The following is a 19,900-nucleotide window of genomic DNA, read 5'->3' as shown; positions in this document are numbered from 1 at the left end:
ATTGCAGGTCACTGCTCAGGGCCGGTCAAACTGATAATACACTTAGAATTTGTCACCAGCTGATTTCCCAGTCCCTCTTAAGAAGAATTTTACGTCAATCTTTTTTAATGAATTATTTTTTTTTGAGAGGCAATGAGAAGCAAAGAACCTTGCAATCTCTACATAAAGAAAGCAATGTGTTTTTTAGTTTTAAGATACACTTGTAAGCACAGCTTGTGCTTTCATCTGCAATCAAAGCTGCAGTTTTCATCTGCAGTCAAAACCTGAAAGGCTCACTGTTGTACTGTCCTCCGGTGTTTTTTGCAGAGATGGAGCCATGGATCTTCAGGTTCAAAGCAGAGGGCACGGTGGATTATTCACAACTGACCTTTGACCCTGGCCAGAATGAATTGATTGTCGGTGCCAGGTAACCTTCATCCATTATGTTTTTCCTTATTTTCCCTTCTGCTTCTTTCTTCCTTCCTCCTCCCCTCGCCCTTTTCTTCCCTTTTATTCACAGTGCCTTGTTTTATTTCTCTTTTCCTTCAGTGTTTGCTGCTGTGTTTCATGAGTAATGATCCGCTTTTGTATAGAAAAAAATTGCTTTGGATGAATGTCTTTGTATTTTTTTTAAGCCCAACCAATTGCATCTGTTAATGTCTGTACCTGCACTTATTGCCTGTTATGGGGCTTAGCAATATTCCTTATATGTTTAGCTTTTTAGTATCATGGGCACTGAGTTTGGCTGATAATAACACTTCCATCAATGAAAACTGTGAAATTTAGGATGAAAACATGATTTGAGGTTTTAATTTTGGTGTAAAGTGAGATTGAAGTTGATGTATTTTGCTGTTTGCAGTGATTTAAATGTATTATTTCCGTATAGTTAAGTTAAGAAGATCTGCAAATATTTAGCAGAAAAATAGGCTCTTAGTTTTATTTGAGTATAGATCAACACCGAGTGGATGGGTAAAGATGTAACTGAGTGCTTTAAAAAGGCTGTTAGCAAGAATTTCATAACACACTTGTTTAGTGTGACAAATTTGTCACATGCATGTCCACAATCTCACAGTGCTAAAAGAAAAAAAGGACAGAGTGAAGACAATTAAATAGTAGATGTGGTGAAATTCTGTATCCCACCTTAACAGCTTCTTAGTGTCTAACTGTGACAGATAACGCGCCAAGATTGATGACAGCAGATTGGGTTCCAAGTATGAAAGATAATGGAAGAAAAGTAGGATCGATGTAAATATCAATACAGTAAAATGGGGGGTCACAGTCAGATACGGACCTTTTCTGATAGCTGCTCCTCAGGAGATTGATGGATCTTTGTAAAGCTATTTTATATGTATGGATGTGTGCACAAGTGTATAGGTGAGCATGATTTCGACTGAAAATGGATAGCTGCTCAGAAAAATTAGTAATTGTTCACATGAAAAGATTAGCTTTTTTTCCCCCACCAACCCTAGATGGGTTTTACAGTTTTAAAATCCAAAATAAAGTCAGAGTTTTTAAAAAGATATCTAAGAACTCTAAATTAATTACATTTTCCATCTAATGAAGGCAGCTGTTCCAAAGTTTCAGTTCTTCAGTGTCTACGTCCGGCTTGTTTTGGATAACTTTTTGTTGGAACACATCTGAATTAAATCAATTTGTAATTTTCAGGCTTTTTCTGAACTTTGTGATGGTTCAGACTCAGTTTTCCTCATTAGTTGTCGTTCTTTCCTTTTTTTTCCATTATTGTAACAAAACAAAATTCTCTCTTTGATCATGTGCTGGATCATTGCATATGATCTACTTACTACTTGTAGTTTATTATTCTGCTGTTTTACCGTTCTATTTATTTTCAGCTTATTGTCGACTTAATATGTCTTTTTGTTTCTGATTACATGTTGGTTTCTAAAGCTTGTGTTATACACTTGGATAACTATAATCTTCTCATAGACCAATGCACCTTTTTAAAACACAAGATTATAATCACCATTTTCCCAAATACAACAGCTGTTAGATCATGAGCAAAAAAACGTCAAGATAAAACTAAATCGTATTCATGGTCACCACAAAGCATCTTTATGCAGAAGGTTATTAGTTTTAGCAGACAAAATTGAATGCCGATTGGCCGAAACGGCAACAGAACAGATTGGATAAGGTATTAACTGACTAACATCCTTTGGTGACAGACTCAAGAGAGAAGTTGGTCATTTCAGAAGGGACCCAGTCCCCCCCAAAAAATAAATAAATAATTAATTAACAACAGACTGTGGTCCACTTGACCAAATTTGCCAATCTTATTTTTATGGTATTTCTTAGCTGACTGTATTCACATTTAGTGTTAATGCTTGTCTTAGAAAGTAACATACTGTATCTCACATGGTTCTGTTTCATATCCTGAAAACTTCTAAATGCTTATGAAGGGTTGTTTTGGGCTGTTGTAAAATTTACTCAGTCATTATGTCAGATTGTTTCAGGAACTCAGAATTTCTGTTTGAAAATATGGAGTTTCTGCAAAATTTCACAGCACTAAAAACATATTAGAAAACTGTTTGAAAACTGAGGATATTGGACCTCTAGAACTATTGCTCATCTGTGCTTCTACATTTCTGAGAAGGACAAAGGTTATCTATGAAGCAGTTATTGCTGTAACAAGTTCTACTGAAATATTTTAACATTTTATTTTATGACCTATATCAATTTTACTCCAATTTTGTTTGCTTTCTACAGAAATCACCTCTTCAGGCTTAACCTTGAAGACTTGACATTAATCCAGGTGAGTGCTAATTCTTTTATACCCTGTCATTCCACTGCCTGAGTCAGAGTTTTTCCAGTAAATTTGTTGTTGTCTCTGCTTATTTTACTCTCTTGGCAAAACAAAACCCCACCTGCTTTTGACAAACATGTGTTGGTTGTTGCACTCTGCTGTCAGCTTCAACAACTGCAGGCTTTCTCAGTGGGATGAGGTACAATTTTACACGTCAAAACAATTTCACAAAAATGTAAAAGTGCTACTATTGTGTGCAGCTGTCAGAGCCTTTAGTTGAGACTTGAAGAAAGGAGGCGTACTTGAAATAGTGTCTTAATCCTATGGAAGAGCATTTGCCCCTACATATGTCTTATGTTTTTGCCTCTTTAATACCAACAGCCAAACATGGTGGTGGTACTGCCATGCTCTGGGGCTGATTTGCTGATTCAGGATTTATTTGGGACTTATTACTGAAAGACAATAATGTTAAGTACACCAGAAAATACACAGATAATACATTTGGTTTATTATTCTACAGTATAACTTCAAAAAGGCAGTTCATGTTTAGAAACTCTTCAAGGTGGCAGTATTAAAACGATTCTGCAAAGGGAAAAATGCCAAAATGTTTCAACAATGATGTAAAAGACTAATTGCCATTGCCACATCACAGTACTTACTGTCACCAATTTGTTTTGTCAAAAAGATGTTAACTTTTAAATTTCAGGTTGTGCGGAGGTTTTAAGAGGACCCAAATGCAGAGTTGAAGAGGAAGGGATGATTGCTTGTAAAGTGTAATGAAAATAATAAAAATACAAAATCCTTAGTCCAGAACTTATAGACAAGAAAACTCATGAACCAAAAAACTTGGAGACACTAGGGAGGAATTAAGCAAAAGCATGGAAAGGATCCAGCAAACAGTAAGTGACCAGGAGGTGTATATATGGGAGACAGAAACAATGGGAGGACTAATTAGCTGATAGGGAGCAGGTGTAGACAGAAGGAGCTAAGTGGAAAGGAGATTGACACAAGGGGACAACAGTGAGTAACTTAAAAAATACAACACAGCTTAAATATAACAAAAAATGGAAAAGAAACCAATGATAAAGAAAACACAGAATAACATAAATCAAAGTGTAACTTAAACAAACTTTAACAGAAGTCTACAAAGGGCACAATCATGACATTACATAGGGCGTGGTTGGTTAAAATGGTATTCTTCCATGAAATAAATCATCACCTCAAATTTCCATATAATTTATTTTTGCAGGTTATCATTGTGTGATAGAAATGTATTCTATGATATGAAACATGATCTATTCATTCATGACTATTATATGAAAACCATTAAAGATTTGTGAAACTTTATTTATTTACCCATACCAAATACATGTATGGTTTCATCTCCCATCTAACTGTTTCAATCTACAAATCTTTCAGACTCTTTACTTTATCCTTTACACTATTAGATCTCACAGGAAAACCTAAGGATTTGGTGATTTACTCCATCCACACAAACATTGACACGTTGATTGTCTAAGTTCCAGGTGGAAACAGCAAGACTTCTATGATGTGTAGACAGGTCTTCATATTTGCCAACTGCACTAAAGAATCAGAGCAGATGATTTCGGCAGATACAAGGAATGACAATAGCAAAGCTAGACTTAAGGAGTAAAAAATTGAGAATAAAGAAAGTCTTGTTAATGTAAATATGACTGAGAGGGAAAAATAAGGAAAAACAGCTCAACAAATTACCAGGTAAAACAGAACGCTGGTCTGTCATACATTGATGACATAAAGAAGTGAGAGAATGGTAAGAAAGCATTGAAGCCCCCCAACAGAGAGAGAGAGGAGAATTCATGCAGGGTCTGTCTTTTGTGGTCTCATGCTGGGACAAAGATGCTTTCTAAAAATGTTCTGTCCCATCCGAACATGTCATATTCCTCCCTGCTCTGTTTCTTGTGCTTGGCTGTTGCTGAAGAATCAGAGGGGATTCCACTGAGCCAATCAGCCATTCATGTCCAAGATGTCTTTTCCTGAAAGAATAGGACCTGGTAATCCCAGCCAGTGCCTGGGGCAAATTAAACATGACCTGTGCACAAAGTCTCTGCTTTGCATTTGATTGTAGATGGATTGCTGAGGCAAGGGGAAGTATAAGTTCAATTGCTGAAAATATCAGAGAATAAGTGGTTTTTTTCCATTCACGTCGAAAGTCTTTTATTTCTTTCCTTTCCATTTTGCTATTCTGATGTAAAAAGCAGATTAATTGCACAGAGACTTGGTTGTCTCATTCCAATTGTTGCTTGCTATGAAAGACTAGAATAAATCTCCCCCTTTGGCATTGTTGCTTTGCCCACATGGCATGCATCACAGATTGATCGAATAGATTTACAAGGGACTGTTGGGCTGGTTGTGCAAGAGTCAGTGCAGAAAGCCCAAGTACAAACAGTTGTTAGAAGTTCAGTTAGGTTTATTTCAACTGGAACAGCATATAGAAGCCTTGCAAGAGATTTTTCTTCTCTTCCTGCAGAAAAGAAAAAAATAACTAAAAGCTACAGTACACATAAAGCCCTAATTTGTTACTTTACCCTGTATCAGTCTTTGATGATCATGCCCAAAGGCAGGGCTTTGCTCCTGCTGGTCTTTATCATCATTACAAGGAAATTCTACATGGCTTGAAAAAGTACAAGAACAGGAGGAACTCTGACATCAGAGTTACATACAGTGGCATGCTAATTTAAACAGAAAAAAAATAAAATTTCATTAATAATAACTGATTTGCCTTGTATGTACAGATCTACAAAGTTTATACTCATCTTGGTAGTTGTGACAGTAATTTTGGCAATGAATTTTATTAACTCATTTTTTAACACTTGTTACTTTAGGGTTGGAAGATCAAACAAGAAAAACTTAAGTTGAATACAGATTTTTGTGAAAATATCATTAAGCAAGCTGCATTTTAAAAAGCCCATTTTAAGTACTGTAATCAACAATCTCTGGCAAAACCCTAGCTACAATTTTTAAACAGCCTCCTAAACTGGTAGTTTGTGTAAACTGGTTCACATGGCAAGATTTTAACATTTCTGATTGATTTTTAAAACTAAAGAGACCAAATAAAAAAATCTGTGATAGAACAGTTTTGGTTGTAAAGTGTGTTCTCTTAGGCAACAAAACAAGCACAGTAGTCTACAGTACAAGCTGATTTTGATGTTCACACAGTGCAAAGGGTCAACAGGAGGTCTCTGTATACAATGGCATATTCAATCAAGAGAGTGGCTTTGATATTTGCTGGGATGAATGGGTAAAAAGTATTTTTTTTAAATGATTTTAGGCTACAAAGTACATCTCTGAATGCTCTGACATCTTCACTGAAAAATGTTGTTGCTGGAATGTGCCAAAAAATTTTTTTTTACCTACCTTAAGATTTTTAAACAAGTGTTCTGTCAGAACAGCATGCACTGTCAGATAGACACACATTGTTCTAATATGCATGCACAATTTTTTTCATTTTAGCAGCAGTGTAGTAATCAGCAAAAACACATAAGCAGGGGTCTGCTGTTTGAAGCAACTACAGAAGTTATGAAGGTAGGATCATAACCTTGGTGACCTGACTGCACCAATGGTGTTTTGAGGTGTACTTTCTTGATTAAAAACAGAAATTAAAAAAATGCCAATCTTTTGGAACTCCAAGTTATATTTATGTTTCAACCATCTGGCTGTTCGCTTAGAAATCGAGTTGTGATATTTGGAGTGTGTGCTTTATATTCATTAGACAGGATTTGGCTTGTTCATAGGGCTATCTCTAAACTGATAATGACTATGCATTTCTTTCTTGGTTGACAGTGGATGGCTATGGGGCTTGCCAGCCCTCAATGTTTGATTTCTGAACTCAAAAACGAAAATATTATTGGTTCAATAAAGAAAGTCTTCTGTGACTGATCCACACCTAGCCAACTCAAAGCCCAATAGTCCAGTGCTTAAATCACCCAAGTACTGCCTCCTGAAAACAGGTAATTTAGACTTGCCTTTTAAATTCCATACTTGATGACCATCACCAAATCTATAGGAAACTGTGCGTATTGACTGGAGCTGGTCTCCAGTAACAATGGCGTAAATATCGGTAAGCAGAGACAGCAGTTGCTTACGGGCCCACAACCTCTTAGGGGCCCATTCACTGACACCTGGTAGGCCCCCTACACAATTGTAGACTAGGACGTCTCTTTGCAAATGTAATGGTGCATAAAGTTCCTCTTAAACCCACCTGATACTGAAGTGACTGACCACACCGGATCGTATTTATACCGCAACATACGCCAGTTTTCAACGTGATGGTGAGCCGTTTAAACCAACACCAATAGCAAAGCAGACAGTGGTACTTTTAATTACTATGTTAATAACTGTGTATAGTTCATTAGACAGTTGGTAAAATATACACTTATATGTTTCAAACTGCAATCAAGATCTTAAAAGAACAATGTATTTGAGTCCTTTTTTTTCTCACTCTGACTTGGAATTATGGGTAATCCAGACCATAACCGTTACGAACAATGTGTTAGCGACGATGGATGGCAAAAATAGGTGGGGTACGACGTGGGGTGGGGTGTTTGGTCGATAAGCATCTCCCTGAAATATGTTTTTGGAACTTGTAACATGTGGTGGTGCGCTGTCACCAATGTTTCCATTCAAGGTGCGCAGTCACTATTTTTCCGTGTGTGATGTGTGATCATATACTACTGAGAATTGCATAATTGTATTTTCTTGGCCGATTTATGGAACTGTCGCTGTGTCCTGAACCTTTATCACGTGTTGTACTTCATATGGGGCCCACCCAGATAATGTTGCTTATGGGCCTGTTGTTGTGTTGTTACGCCATTGTCCAGTACTAAGACGTTTTTGTCGGAAGGCGTGTCCTTGGCAGCGTGGCAATATCCTACCCTGGCCATATGCTGGGCCCTTGTCTTTGCAAATATCATCTGATGTGTTTTACATTGAATATGATAGAGCTTAATCAAACCTCTGAAGGATATTCATTATGGGTCGGGCCAGATTGCTCCACAATCCCTCCTAGAATTATAAAAACAGTCTGCCCCAAGCCCTGCTTTCACAAAAGATTAAGAGATTAAGTACAAATATGTACCTTCGCAAAACCCCCGAAAAAGTTTGGATCAACTCTTTCCCTTTGCATCTGCATCACGTGCAGACATCACTTTGCATCACGTCCAATAGCTTTTAACTTACGCAATTCAAAATCACTCACTAAAGTCTTAAACACAGGAAGTTAGTTGTTATCAAAAGCTTATTGCAGCATGAAGGCATGTGAGCTTGGCCAAGCCTCAAATTAAGATTCTTGATATAAAAGACTAAAAGAAGATTTAATAACTTCCACGCACAAGGTTGTACAGTAGTAGTACCTTATTTTATGTTGATTCATTCAGCACTGACGTGATCTTCTAAAATCACCTGTTATTTGTTGTGCACATAGAACATGAGTGACATGCTCCACTGGTCGATGTCTTCCTTACACACTCTGAAGTACCTTTTAATCAGAAATTCTGAGGTAAAACACCTTTAGATTTTTGCAGGACTCGAGTCATGACCAAGGAAAGGGAGAAAGACTAGAACTGTCTACCTGTTTCTTTGAGGTATGCTGGATATGTATGTGGTTCTAAATCTTTTAAATATACATTTTTTTAAATAAGCGTCTAGCTTCAGAGAATAGAACCATTAGTTTTTTCTTTGCCTTTTATTGATAATTTTGTCTTATATTGTCATCTTTGGGATTTATTACATAATGTTTTTGTGTAATTGTTATTTCTGTTAAATTCTTATATACCTGTACAGATTATAGATTTTTGATGATGAAGCTGTTTTAGATGAAAGAGATTTGGATAGTGCTGAATGATACTGTGGACTCTGAATGTTAAATGCATCATGAGGCTATGGAGGTTTCATATTTTGATATTCTAACATTTGCATAGTGGTGATTCCAGTTAACCCAGATACCACTGATCTAATTTGTTAACAATGACATTTTTTCTACCTAAAACCATCTCACTTGAATTTCATTGCATTTTATGTCAACTGTGGCCCCAAGTATGATTTAAACAGAAATGTCCCTCCCATTAAATCCACACCAAAACATTGGTGCTTCCTCGTGGACAACTATTCAATAAAATACTATGGTAAACTGATAACATCACATTAGCCGCGTCCACTGAGGACACTGTCATAGGTTTCTCTGGTAAATAAGCCATCATAAATGGTTTGATTGTTGAAAGACAGAAAATAGCATAAAATGCTAATGAGATCCAAGCTGGAGAGAAAGAGTTGATGTGATGTTCATGTGTGTGAACTTTTTTTATTGTTAGTATGCCTTTGAATTCTACCCCAGAGTGTATGGCATCAGTGAGTCCTTGTAGAAGAAAGAGTTTAGTCCAGCTGGAAGGTAAAAGGGACTGTCTGACAGACCAGTTAGAAGACAGAGGGACACATAGAATTTTAAGCAGAGGCTAGTATTCAAGATGAAACAAATGCAAATTTATTTAACATGAGCTCGCAGTGAATGACGGACAAGGTTATAGTTGGAAGAGTTAGGCCTCGAAACATGAGTCAGCCTCTATGTTCTATACTGTCTTGATATAGGTCAATATCTAGTACCTATATTTCTGCAGAAAGAAAATGTCTTCCTCTCCTTGTCAATCTCTGCCTCGTCACTAACTAATGTGGATGTTTTTCTACTTGCTTAAATTTTAAACTTGTGCTGCTTAAGTGAAAAAGGAAGGATTAACTTTGCAGCAAACACAACTGATAAAATATGTAGACGTCTCATTGCAAAAACTAAAAAGAGCTAGAAAATCTTTCCTTAGCAGAGTTTCCTTTTTGTCAGTTTAATACTTTATTATATTCTCCCTCTGCTCAATATTGTACTTTTGACCCCTGCTCTTTATTCAACTTCTCGAATTCTGTTGGAAATCAGCTGCTGCAAACCTTGAGCAGATAAATCAACACTTAACTTTTTCTCATTGTGGTGCGGAGGCTGAATCCATGTAAGCAATATATATACTGTACATCGCTCAGCCTGAAGTCCAAATCAGACTCTCAACTTCTGATTTTTTTGTTTTTATTACTTTAAGCTACTTTAATGTAAAGTAACTGAATTCATCACCCTAAGGGACCAGAGATGCACCGTTTCCCAATTTGTATTTGTTAAAGCTTTGATCTGCTGTCTAACTAATTCTGATTTCTTTTCAAATAGTAGTCTGCAAACCTATGGGGAGTGTTGGCCTAGTGGTTCGAGCAGTGTTTGTGCTCTGAGAAGGTTGCAAGTACCCGGTTCAATGCCCACAGCCTCCACTCTGGGTTCCTGAGCAAAACCCTTAACCCCACTCTGCTCCTCAGGCGCCACACAATGGCAGCCAGCTGCTCCCCAAGTGGATGAGTCAAATGCAAAGAGTGAATTTCCCCATTGTGGGACAAAAAGGGATTTACACATAACATTCTGTATCCCCTACCTTAAGACAAATAGCCCTCTTGATAGGAGATATGTTCATTATAATTTTGTAGCTCATTCCCATCCTTTTTATCAAGGGATGTAGCAGCCACTGTGGTGCTCTCTGTTAGAGAAGGCATCACCACAAGGGGGCACCTTTCCCTTTTCTCTGTAAATCATTCATTGACACAAATAATCCACTCGTTGTACAACAACTTTCTACCATAGTACAAAACTGTATTTTTTAGCTTAATTCATATCCTTGAATTGGCCTTGCAGATGAGTGGTTACATGCACAGTTCTGTGTTGCCTTGTGATAGATGCGACTACCGTTGGCTATACTCCTCCTGTCATGATGGGTTCACTGATGAGACCCAGTTATGCAGAACACCACAGAGACGGAAACAATAGTAAAAGTTTAACAGAGTTTATTGTTGACAAGCACATGGGAATATGACTGGAACTGGTTCAGGCCTGGGGACTGGTTCACTGGAGTCTGTGTAGATAACAGAGCAGTTAACTTAGGAGCAATGGGGTTTGGTTTTGTGATGTTCAGATTTATACTTTGAGGGTTTCGGTTTGAACTCAGAGAGAGGAGTTGTTGGGTCCAGAGAAGGGTTGTTTCAGCAGAGTCCAGAAACTGCTTCAGCATCTGACTTCTGATAAGGGTGCAGACCTTGGCTTTTGGTTTCCAGCTCTTAATCCAGAGCTGCATGGGAATCCAGAGAAGAGTCTTCGGGTTTGGCTCAGAGGGCTGGCTCGGCAGTCTAAGCTCCTCCAGAGCTTACGGAGAAAAACTGGTTTCCTGGAAACAGAGACAAAGGATTAGAATCCAAGCAGGACTCAAAGAGCAATAAGATTTCTCACAGNTCACCCTAAGGGACCAGAGATGCACCGTTTCCCAATTTGTATTTGTTAAAGCTTTGATCTGCTGTCTAACTAATTCTGATTTCTTTTCAAATAGTAGTCTGCAAACCTATGGGGAGTGTTGGCCTAGTGGTTCAAGCAGTGTTTGTGCTCTGAGAAGGTTGCAAGTACCCAGTTCAATGCCCACAGCCTCCACTCTGGGTTCCTGAGCAAAACCCTTAACCCCACTCTGCTCCTCAGGCGCCACACAATGGCAGCCAGCTGCTCCCAAAGTGGATGAGTCAAATGCAAAGAGTGAATTTCCCCATTGTGGAACAAAAAGGGATTTACACATAACATTCTGTATCCCCTACCTTAAGACAAATAGCCCTCTTGATAGGAGATATGTTCATTATAATTTTGTAGCTCATTCCCATCCTTTTTATCAAGGGATGTAGCAGCCACTGTGGTGCTCTCTGTTAGAGAAGGCATCACCACAAGGGGGCACCTTTCCCTTTTCTCTGTAAATCATTCATTGACACAAATAATCCACTCGTTGTACAACAACTTTCTACCATAGTACAAAACTGTATTTTTTAGCTTAATTCATATCCTTGAATTGGCCTTGCAGATGAGTGGTTAAATGCACAGTTCTGTGTTGCCTTGTGATAGATGCGACTACCGTTGGCTATACTCCTCCCTGAATCCTTGCAAGGATTACCGATTATAAGCACAAATGGTGCATGGAGACTGCATTCATATATTGCTTCAAGATTGCTTATTATTTATGAAAGTAGTAGATCAACCGTACGAAGCAATGTGATTATGGCATGTCCTTACTGAGTACATTTGGAAAATTCAATAAATGTGTAATTATGCTGTTCTGGTATTTGCTGACCTCTTGAGCCTGGCCAAAACTTCAATATAAAGAATTGAACCACCTGTTGGCAGCTTGCAATGGCATACAGAATGGGGAAAAAGCTCCTATCGCAGTGTAGTGTAGTTATGTCTTTAGCACCCTAAATGAATACATGATATCTCAGTGATCCTTCATATACATTACTTTGAGTCACCTTCTGACAGCCAGGTCTTCCATCCTGTTTTGTTGTGTTGTTAACCATGTAGTCAACCATAGTCAAGTCATCATGTAATTATTAAACTAATTTTTTGGGTATCTCTATAAAGGATTTGATGTGTCTGAAGCTTAATCAGTTATCAGCAGTGAATCATTATCTAAACCAAGCCTCCCTTTCTCCTTTAACGTCTTTGTGCTTTAGCTTTCTAGTATAACAGAAAAAAACAAAAGCCATTTCCATTCTAACATGATAGATGTTATGCATGAATGTTGGGTCTCTTGAGATTACAACTTGTCAGCCAGAAAATTAGTCCTGATATTAATTAGCTTGCCAAAATCACCCTCCATTGCTCTGGAAACATTGCTAATTCAATTACATGAGCACTAACTTTGTCACATAAAAGGAATAACAGAGCTCTATTACAACTGGAGCCCCAGATGCCAGCATATTAAGTAATACCATGATGCCATCTTTAAGCAAGAAGGATGTCAGTCATTGTAATAATGAGAAAAAACTACACTGACTTACAGTGTTCTGATGACAGTGTAGTGACTAAGACCTCCTCGCTTGCTGAGAAGTAACATCAAGTCCAATTTCATGTGTAAATCTTTCAGCAGCTTACATCAGCACACATCAGTGTGAATAGTAAATATTATGAGACCACATCAAAAGCTAATATCAGATACTCATGAGCCTTATTAGTTCCTCCCAAAGGAATAGTCCAGCTCTTCCCTTCAATGTCCGAGCCCGCTTGAAGCAAGCAGCAGAGGCAGTCATCTCACAGATCTAGACAGCTGTCAGCAGAGAGTCTGTTCTCTGGCCTCTCTTTATGCAAAGTGTATTCAATATCATGTCTAGAAACTGCTGGTTTGGAATTCAGCTCCTTACTTGCTGCTCTGTCTCGCTTTTCTCTGCCCACACAGTCTGCCTTCCTCTACTGGTTGGACTCATTTTTTTCTTTCTTGTTTTGACCGTTTTTCCCTTTTTCTGTCCTTTTCTCCGTCACTGTTCAACTTCAACCCAGCCTACTCTGCCTTTTTCTCCAGTGCACCCACCCTTTGGGTAACAATAGGTTCCTCAGTTTGCCAACATTTGTAAGGAATAAGCACAATGGGCATTCTCTGAAGACACTCATTGCAGGGGGCTGTAAAGTGCAGCAGAGCGTGGAACATCCACACATATCAAGACATTTTTATTCATCTTCTCTGAAATAAGAAAAGATTGTTCCATATTCTTTCCAGCTTACTTTTTATCCATCCATTTTGTGTCACTGAGATGATTACTCCAGTGTACCAGAAGACAATCACTTTGGATTATCTTTTGAATGAAAATCTCTTTGTCTGAATGGTTGCTATGATGTTACAAGACAGTGATATAAAAGAAAAGTTTAGGTTGCCATCAAACAGGACACTCTTATGTTAACCAAGCTTTTGCAATGCGTAATTTATCAGACAACCTGTTGATATCATGGTTAACCAGAAATTGGTGTTGTATCTTAAAGTTATTGGGTTATTAACATTTATTTTAAAAGCTGAATGATTTTGCTAAAATCAAAATTAAGATTTTGTTTCTACCAAATTACCATTGTGATTTTATTTTTATTATCCTGTGCACTAGCCACAAACATATAGACATTTCACTCCAGAATGTCAATGTCATTATTTTCTTGAAAACTTTCTTTGCCAGACTCCGTGATCTCAGGTCTTTATTCTCACTGTTGTGTCGAAAGCTGCACTGATCTGCTTGGTGGCTGCAACTATCTCTTCTGTTCTTTCTGGGGGCCAACCCACTTTTATACTACAGTCACACCGCAAGCAATTGAAGAAGCAGAAGCTAACATCTATTTCCAGCTGCCACGAACAGTAGCGGAAAACCCCCAGCTGCTGCTAGGGATTCCCAGTGACAGCGCACCGCTGGTATGTGGGCATCTGAGCAGCTCAGACAGCAAAGTAATATGTTAAGGCAGGATTGCAATCTTGATGAATCGACTGCACAGACAATGTTTTGAGGTGGGCTTTTTTGCTTAAAAATATATTACTACTACTTTTTGTAGCACTACGAATCACAGCAAATATAGCAAAGCCACTCTCTGCCATTGAACATAGGAGCAGCAGAAGCATCTAGAGACACTTTACTGGACGCACCAAAGATGCTCTTGAGGTGCATGTGACCGTAATGTGTGCAAGCATAAAAAAGGAAGCAGCAGACACCCGTTTATTAATGAAAGAATGTGACAAATCCCATTTATCCACTAGATATGCATCAAATTTTCTACAAAATCTATTTATAGTCTTGATAGATATAAGATGATCGGAAAGACGGTGTGAAATAATTATATATTTTTTATATAAATGTCATGTAGGGATGATTTTGAGTGGCCAACTGAGAGCTTTAAGAGGATTCCTGGAAGAGCCTTTTAATAGACAGAATGGTGCTCCAGCCAAAACAAAAGTGGGAAAAAAAGGATGTACTTGGGTGATTTAATCCACTTGGCCTCAGTCTTCTTGTTTCAATTTCTACTTTTGTGCAGCCTCAGGGGTGTAGTGGATGAAATCGATGCTGGAGCAGTTCTTTTTTTTCCTGAAATATCAAATACATTGTTACTCACAGAAAGGCTCAAGTTTTAAAGGATGCCTAAATGTTTCACATAGTGCAAAATTTAAGACACCATTATTCTTACTATTTGAAACATGCTTAAAACATAAATACCTCCGGTTTACCAATTGTGGTGCTGTTGAGAGATTCTGAGCATATATAAAACATTCAGATGATGGCTTTCTTAGCCTCTTAAACAAATATGTTATTGTCCAGTGCCTACACTACTAAATAGCTAGAGTGGAGGACGGCATCAAAATGGAACATCTGCCTTTGGATAAACAGATGACAGTATGATGACTATACATCCTGAGAGACCCTAGTCTTTGAAAGACTTCCAGGTCTACTAAACAAAGATGTTCATACTGCAAAAATATAGCCTGAAACAGAACAAAGGTTTGCGAAGGAGATATGTACAGCAGATGTAGAAATGGCTCTAGTAGAGACATTCTTTTTTTCTTACCGTTTCTTTGCTTTAAGACAGTCAACAACTGAATGAGTCACTGAATGTTTCTGTGCCTATATGTTTCCACATGGGAAAATGTTTTTAAGTCAGAAGCAGTCAGAACTGTAGTATACATCATACACAAGCAAAGGAGTTGGATTTTGAATTCTTCAAGTGATGGAGTAATATCAGTGCATAACAAAGTCGGCCTCAAATTATACTCCAGCATCTAACTGATTATTTGTGGTTGTTTAATTATAACTCTCGATAAAACCCATCTAAGTAGAAATTTCTCTGCTCCATGCCTCAACAACTTCAGACATCCTTTCCGGTCACATTTCTTTAAATCCATCTGGCACTTTCAATGCATTTTGAAATAAATCTGATGTTTAGTACATTTTAATGGTCAGTGAATTAATGGTAGTTTGTTTATGTTTCCTACTGTATACATTTAATATTTATCTGGTTTGACAAAGTCATGTGACAACAACCTATTTTGACACTAATGCTATTTATGCGTCCATATCATCAATGTTGGATATTGGTAGTGTTGTCTTGCATTATATACATACCAGATGGAAGTCAAATGTTATCATAAGTAAACAAAACTACTTTCTTTTAAGCTAAAGGAACTAACATGAACCAGTGAAACTGACATAAGAAATCCCTTTGATACCGTCTCATCCTTCATTATTATGTCTGAGTAGAGGATTAGTGAAGTCTTATTAGGATGTTGTACAGCTGGAACTGCCGGTCAATGAAAAATGAGCAGCTCTTTATTTGTGGTGAAACTGAAAAATTATCTCAACAACGTTAAACCCAGAATTTTGCACAAGCCAGCAGTTTGTTTTTTGTTAAAGTGTGTTCACAAAACTCATTTTCCTTAAAAGATAATTATTACACCAGTTTAATTCACCACCTTTATCGTTGCATGAAATTCATTCTCTTCTTTTGTTTCCCTGTTCTTTATTCCTTTAAGTCACAAAAGCACAAACGAACTCTGTTCAAAGGCCTTTTCTGATAAGGCCAAGAATTATTAAGATTTACCCAAAGTACATTCTCCATATATTTCATCACAAGACAACTTCATTTTAGAATTACAGCAGTGCAACAAAGGCATCCTAATGAGCTTTTAATGTTTCTTAATGACCCTTTGCTAGTCATTGTGCAACCTGATTATTTTCCTTCTTCCAGACCATTTGAGCCGGGACTGTCAGATTACGTCGCTTTTGTGGTCAATGACGCTAGAACACATCCCCTACTTAAAGGTTTATGGTCATCTCCTTCAGCAACTACAAACTTAAAATCAACGCCTTTAAGGTGCAGTGAAAACATGCAGGGTTCTAAAAACATCCTCTAAAACGTGTCGAATGATGATAACATAATCACTTAGCCACCACAAAAGGAATCATGTTGACACATTAACATGATCTGAAGTTGGAGCTTTAGTTGGGATTATGATTGATTTTTTTTGTACGTAAGTGAGCTGGGTTTCGGGCCATTAACAGATTTTCCTCCACCCCCTGCGATTAGCAAAAGCACTTTCCGCGCCCACACTGAATTCAGCTGGGGCCAGCTATGTTGCTGTGTGCATGGTCTTGCTGCCTATGCAGAAGATGTGTGTGTTTTGTGTTTTCATGGCCCCAGAATAGCCAGTTCTCCCAGGAATACAAACTGACAAATACAGAAAGGAGAAATAGACAAGTCGGCTAACATTAATGCGCTATATTTTGTCTCACTGAACAGTGCCACACATATTGTGAATGCATTTCTCTCTTCAGATGGGCTCTAGTGGCTGCATATGTCTGTGTTATACAATAGGTGATGGCACACATTCAGTAGCTTTCATGTCTACCAAGGGCCAATGAGGCAAAACCTCTAATTGAAAAAGTTTCCTTTGAAGCGAGAGTGAATGCTAATAAAAATAGTCATGATAGTAAACTGACATCAAAGATTCCTTGTGACTTAATAATGATAAACAGTAGACATAGAAGTACTTTTCTTAATAATTCTTGGCCTCAGAAAAGGCCTTTGAACAGAATTCTTCTGTGCTTTTGTGACTTAAAGGAATAAAGAACAGGGAAACAAAAGAGGAGATTGAATTAGCACCATATATATTAATACTCTGAACTTCCATATCAATGCATTTTTGCACCATGTTTTTTTTCTTCCCACACTGTTTACATTTGATCACTGCTGCACTTTATGGAATGGAAATGTTCATTTCGGTTTGTTTTGTATACATTCTGTGTATACAAAATTTCATTAAAAGTTGTCTAAGTTTGATTTCAAGACCAGCTTCTCGTCCTTCTGAGCCATGTTCACCCACATGGTATCACATTTTGTATTCAGTGCTGCTCAGTGGAAGTAGCATTTAGACATTATGTGTGAGCAGATTACACATTAAAAACACAAATAATTACCTGGTAAATTCTAAAACAATGTGTGGGTCTTGTCGACTTCTTCAAGCTTCATCGTGTGGTAAAGAAAACCGCATTGTGAACTTGTCCTTCAGCACAAGATTGGTTCTTCCTTAAATCTGAGATTCCATTTGGTTAAATCCCTCTACCAATGGAGGGACTGTTGAGTGGTTGAAGAGAAATCCATCCTCTTCACCTGTTTGTATCCACATTTTTCCATTGTTTCCCCCATACAGTAGTTGTTTTCAAGTATCTCCCTTGTCTCTGTCTCCAGTTTGCAGTCATGCATACATGTATTTTATATTTACCATTCTCCTGTTAAAAGCTTTTCAAAAACATAAAACAAACCTTACCACTGTAGAGAGTGATAGACTTCATAGCCGTGCAGTAACAGACACAATGTATTGATCCTTATATAGTATGCCTTTCTGGCTCAAGGGTATTTGTGAAAACACTCCTTCTTGTGTCAGAAACCTTTAAAAGTAGAAGAAGATTTCAACTATATTGTCATTACACTCTCAAAAGTACACGCCACAACTCCCCCAAAGTACTTACCTGCTTTATAGACAGTGGTAATGCTGATTGTAATGCAGTTATGTTTTTTGTTGTGTTTTATCCAAGTTCTCCAAATGTCTTAGCTTTAGGAAGGTATACTATTTAATCTTGGTATATTCACTTGACAGTGTCTTTTGCACTGGACAGATTCAAGGGTATTAAAATAAAAGTAACATTTCTCTAAAGAACAGTTTAAATATATTGCTTTTGGACAATTTTTTTGAATTAAGCGCAAGTATGAGCCAGCCAGGTTTTCGCTTAACTAATCTTCTCTCTGCCACTCATAGGAACCTAGTGGCAGTAAAGGCTAATTCTGCCTGTCATCAGGGTGAGGGACTCAGTGGCCCATGGCTTTCCCAAGGCCAGCCCTTGTTACATGAAGAAAGATTTTTTTCATCAATGACAGAGACCCCCTCCACAGAGGTCACACAAAAAAATTAAAAGGCAGAACCTGAATCTATTCTTCCGTAAGAGAACAGAAACTCTTATTTTCTTATTCATCTTCTTGTCTGTTTTAAAAATTAAAAATGGATCTAGCTCTCTTTTACACCCATGTATATCACAACGACATCTATCTCAAGGGATCCGCCTGTTATGTCTTAGGAATCCTTCTATTCCCTCATACATAAATCAAACTGACATGTGGCTTGCACACTCTCGGCTCTCATTTCTTGAAGTCTCTGGTATGCACCTTAATTGGATTCTGTGTTTGTTTTTTTACCAAGGTTCACAACATTTTTAAGTGTGCACGTTGGTCCGTCTGAGAGTTTACGCTGAAGATATGAAGTCTGGTGTGTTCCCTGTTTGTTTGTTTGTTTTTTGTGTGTTTTTTTTTTTTTTCTTTCATCTTTCTCTTTGACTGGAATTGGTGTCAATTAGTTCTGGATGTTTTTTTTTTCAATTATTGCCATGTTTATTCTTGTATGTAAAATATATCACCTGGCAGGAAAATGCTTAAAATGGGGGGTGGAAATTTAGCATCGCAAGACGTTTTGTTTGGATTCCCTGAGTGGTTTTCAAATTGCTTCAGGTTGACAAAGCATCCGATGTTTGCTTCCTGTTAATGCTTTATTGGGAGCTTCACACTGCTTCCCTCTGTCTCTACAGGAGGCTGAATGGCACTGTGATGAGTTCACCAAGGGAGCCTGCTTCAGCCGTGGAAAATCCGAGGTGAGTTTACTTCAACATATCGTTTTATCAAACACATGCCACTATGATGTTATCCACTACAATGATCACGTTGTAGTGAATTACTTTGGCTCAGCTGCATCTTTAGAGCCAACAAGGCTTGTTGTCTCAGTTAGAAAGCTGCCTTTGAGTTCTTTTGTATTATACTACAGTATATAAAAAAGAAAATGTACTTCATGAATATTAATTTAATTCACTCTTTATGAAACAGAATTATTCAATGTGTTTTGTGGTGGCGGATGGTGCATCTGGTACGTAGGCCTATAGTGGGCCCCCCTCAACTCTCCTTATCCCGTTGATGTCGGAATTTATATGTATGCATATATATAACAACTTAAACTGTTAGGGATAGGTTATAATTGAAACAAGAGCTTGCCAAAGGTTCCTGTTCACTTAATGTAATAACTGCCACTGAGGTAATTCACATGCTATCTTAGTAATACCAAGGGTTTGTTGCATATCTGCAACAATGGGTGTAAAAGAAACCACCATTAGTATTCAATTAAAAATGTAACAAGCGCAGGCACAACAGAGTAATATACCTCTTTGAATACAGAGATTTATTTAGCA

At 37.8% G+C, this 19,900-nt stretch overlaps 1 protein-coding gene across 2 annotated transcripts in view; it reads left to right on the top strand.

The window, feature by feature from the left end:
• Positions 1-19,900, top strand: part of sema5a (sema domain, seven thrombospondin repeats (type 1 and type 1-like), transmembrane domain (TM) and short cytoplasmic domain, (semaphorin) 5A) — a 186,623-nt gene that overhangs the window by 62,316 nt on the left and 104,407 nt on the right. For both annotated transcript variants that reach the window (XM_015392589.1, XM_015392590.1), the window contains exons 3-5: positions 307-406; positions 2,701-2,746; positions 19,250-19,312. In XM_015392589.1, coding sequence (XP_015248075.1) covers positions 307-406; positions 2,701-2,746; positions 19,250-19,312 — 209 coding nt within the window. The remainder of the gene's footprint in view (positions 1-306; positions 407-2,700; positions 2,747-19,249; positions 19,313-19,900) is intronic.

This window comes from Cyprinodon variegatus, unplaced genomic scaffold, assembly GCF_000732505.1.
Source record: "Cyprinodon variegatus isolate N-32 unplaced genomic scaffold, C_variegatus-1.0 Scaffold597, whole genome shotgun sequence".
Lineage (NCBI taxonomy): Eukaryota > Metazoa > Chordata > Actinopteri > Cyprinodontiformes > Cyprinodontidae > Cyprinodon > Cyprinodon variegatus.
Note: the sequence above shows the minus strand (reverse complement) of the source record. Positions and strands in the feature narration are given on the sequence as shown.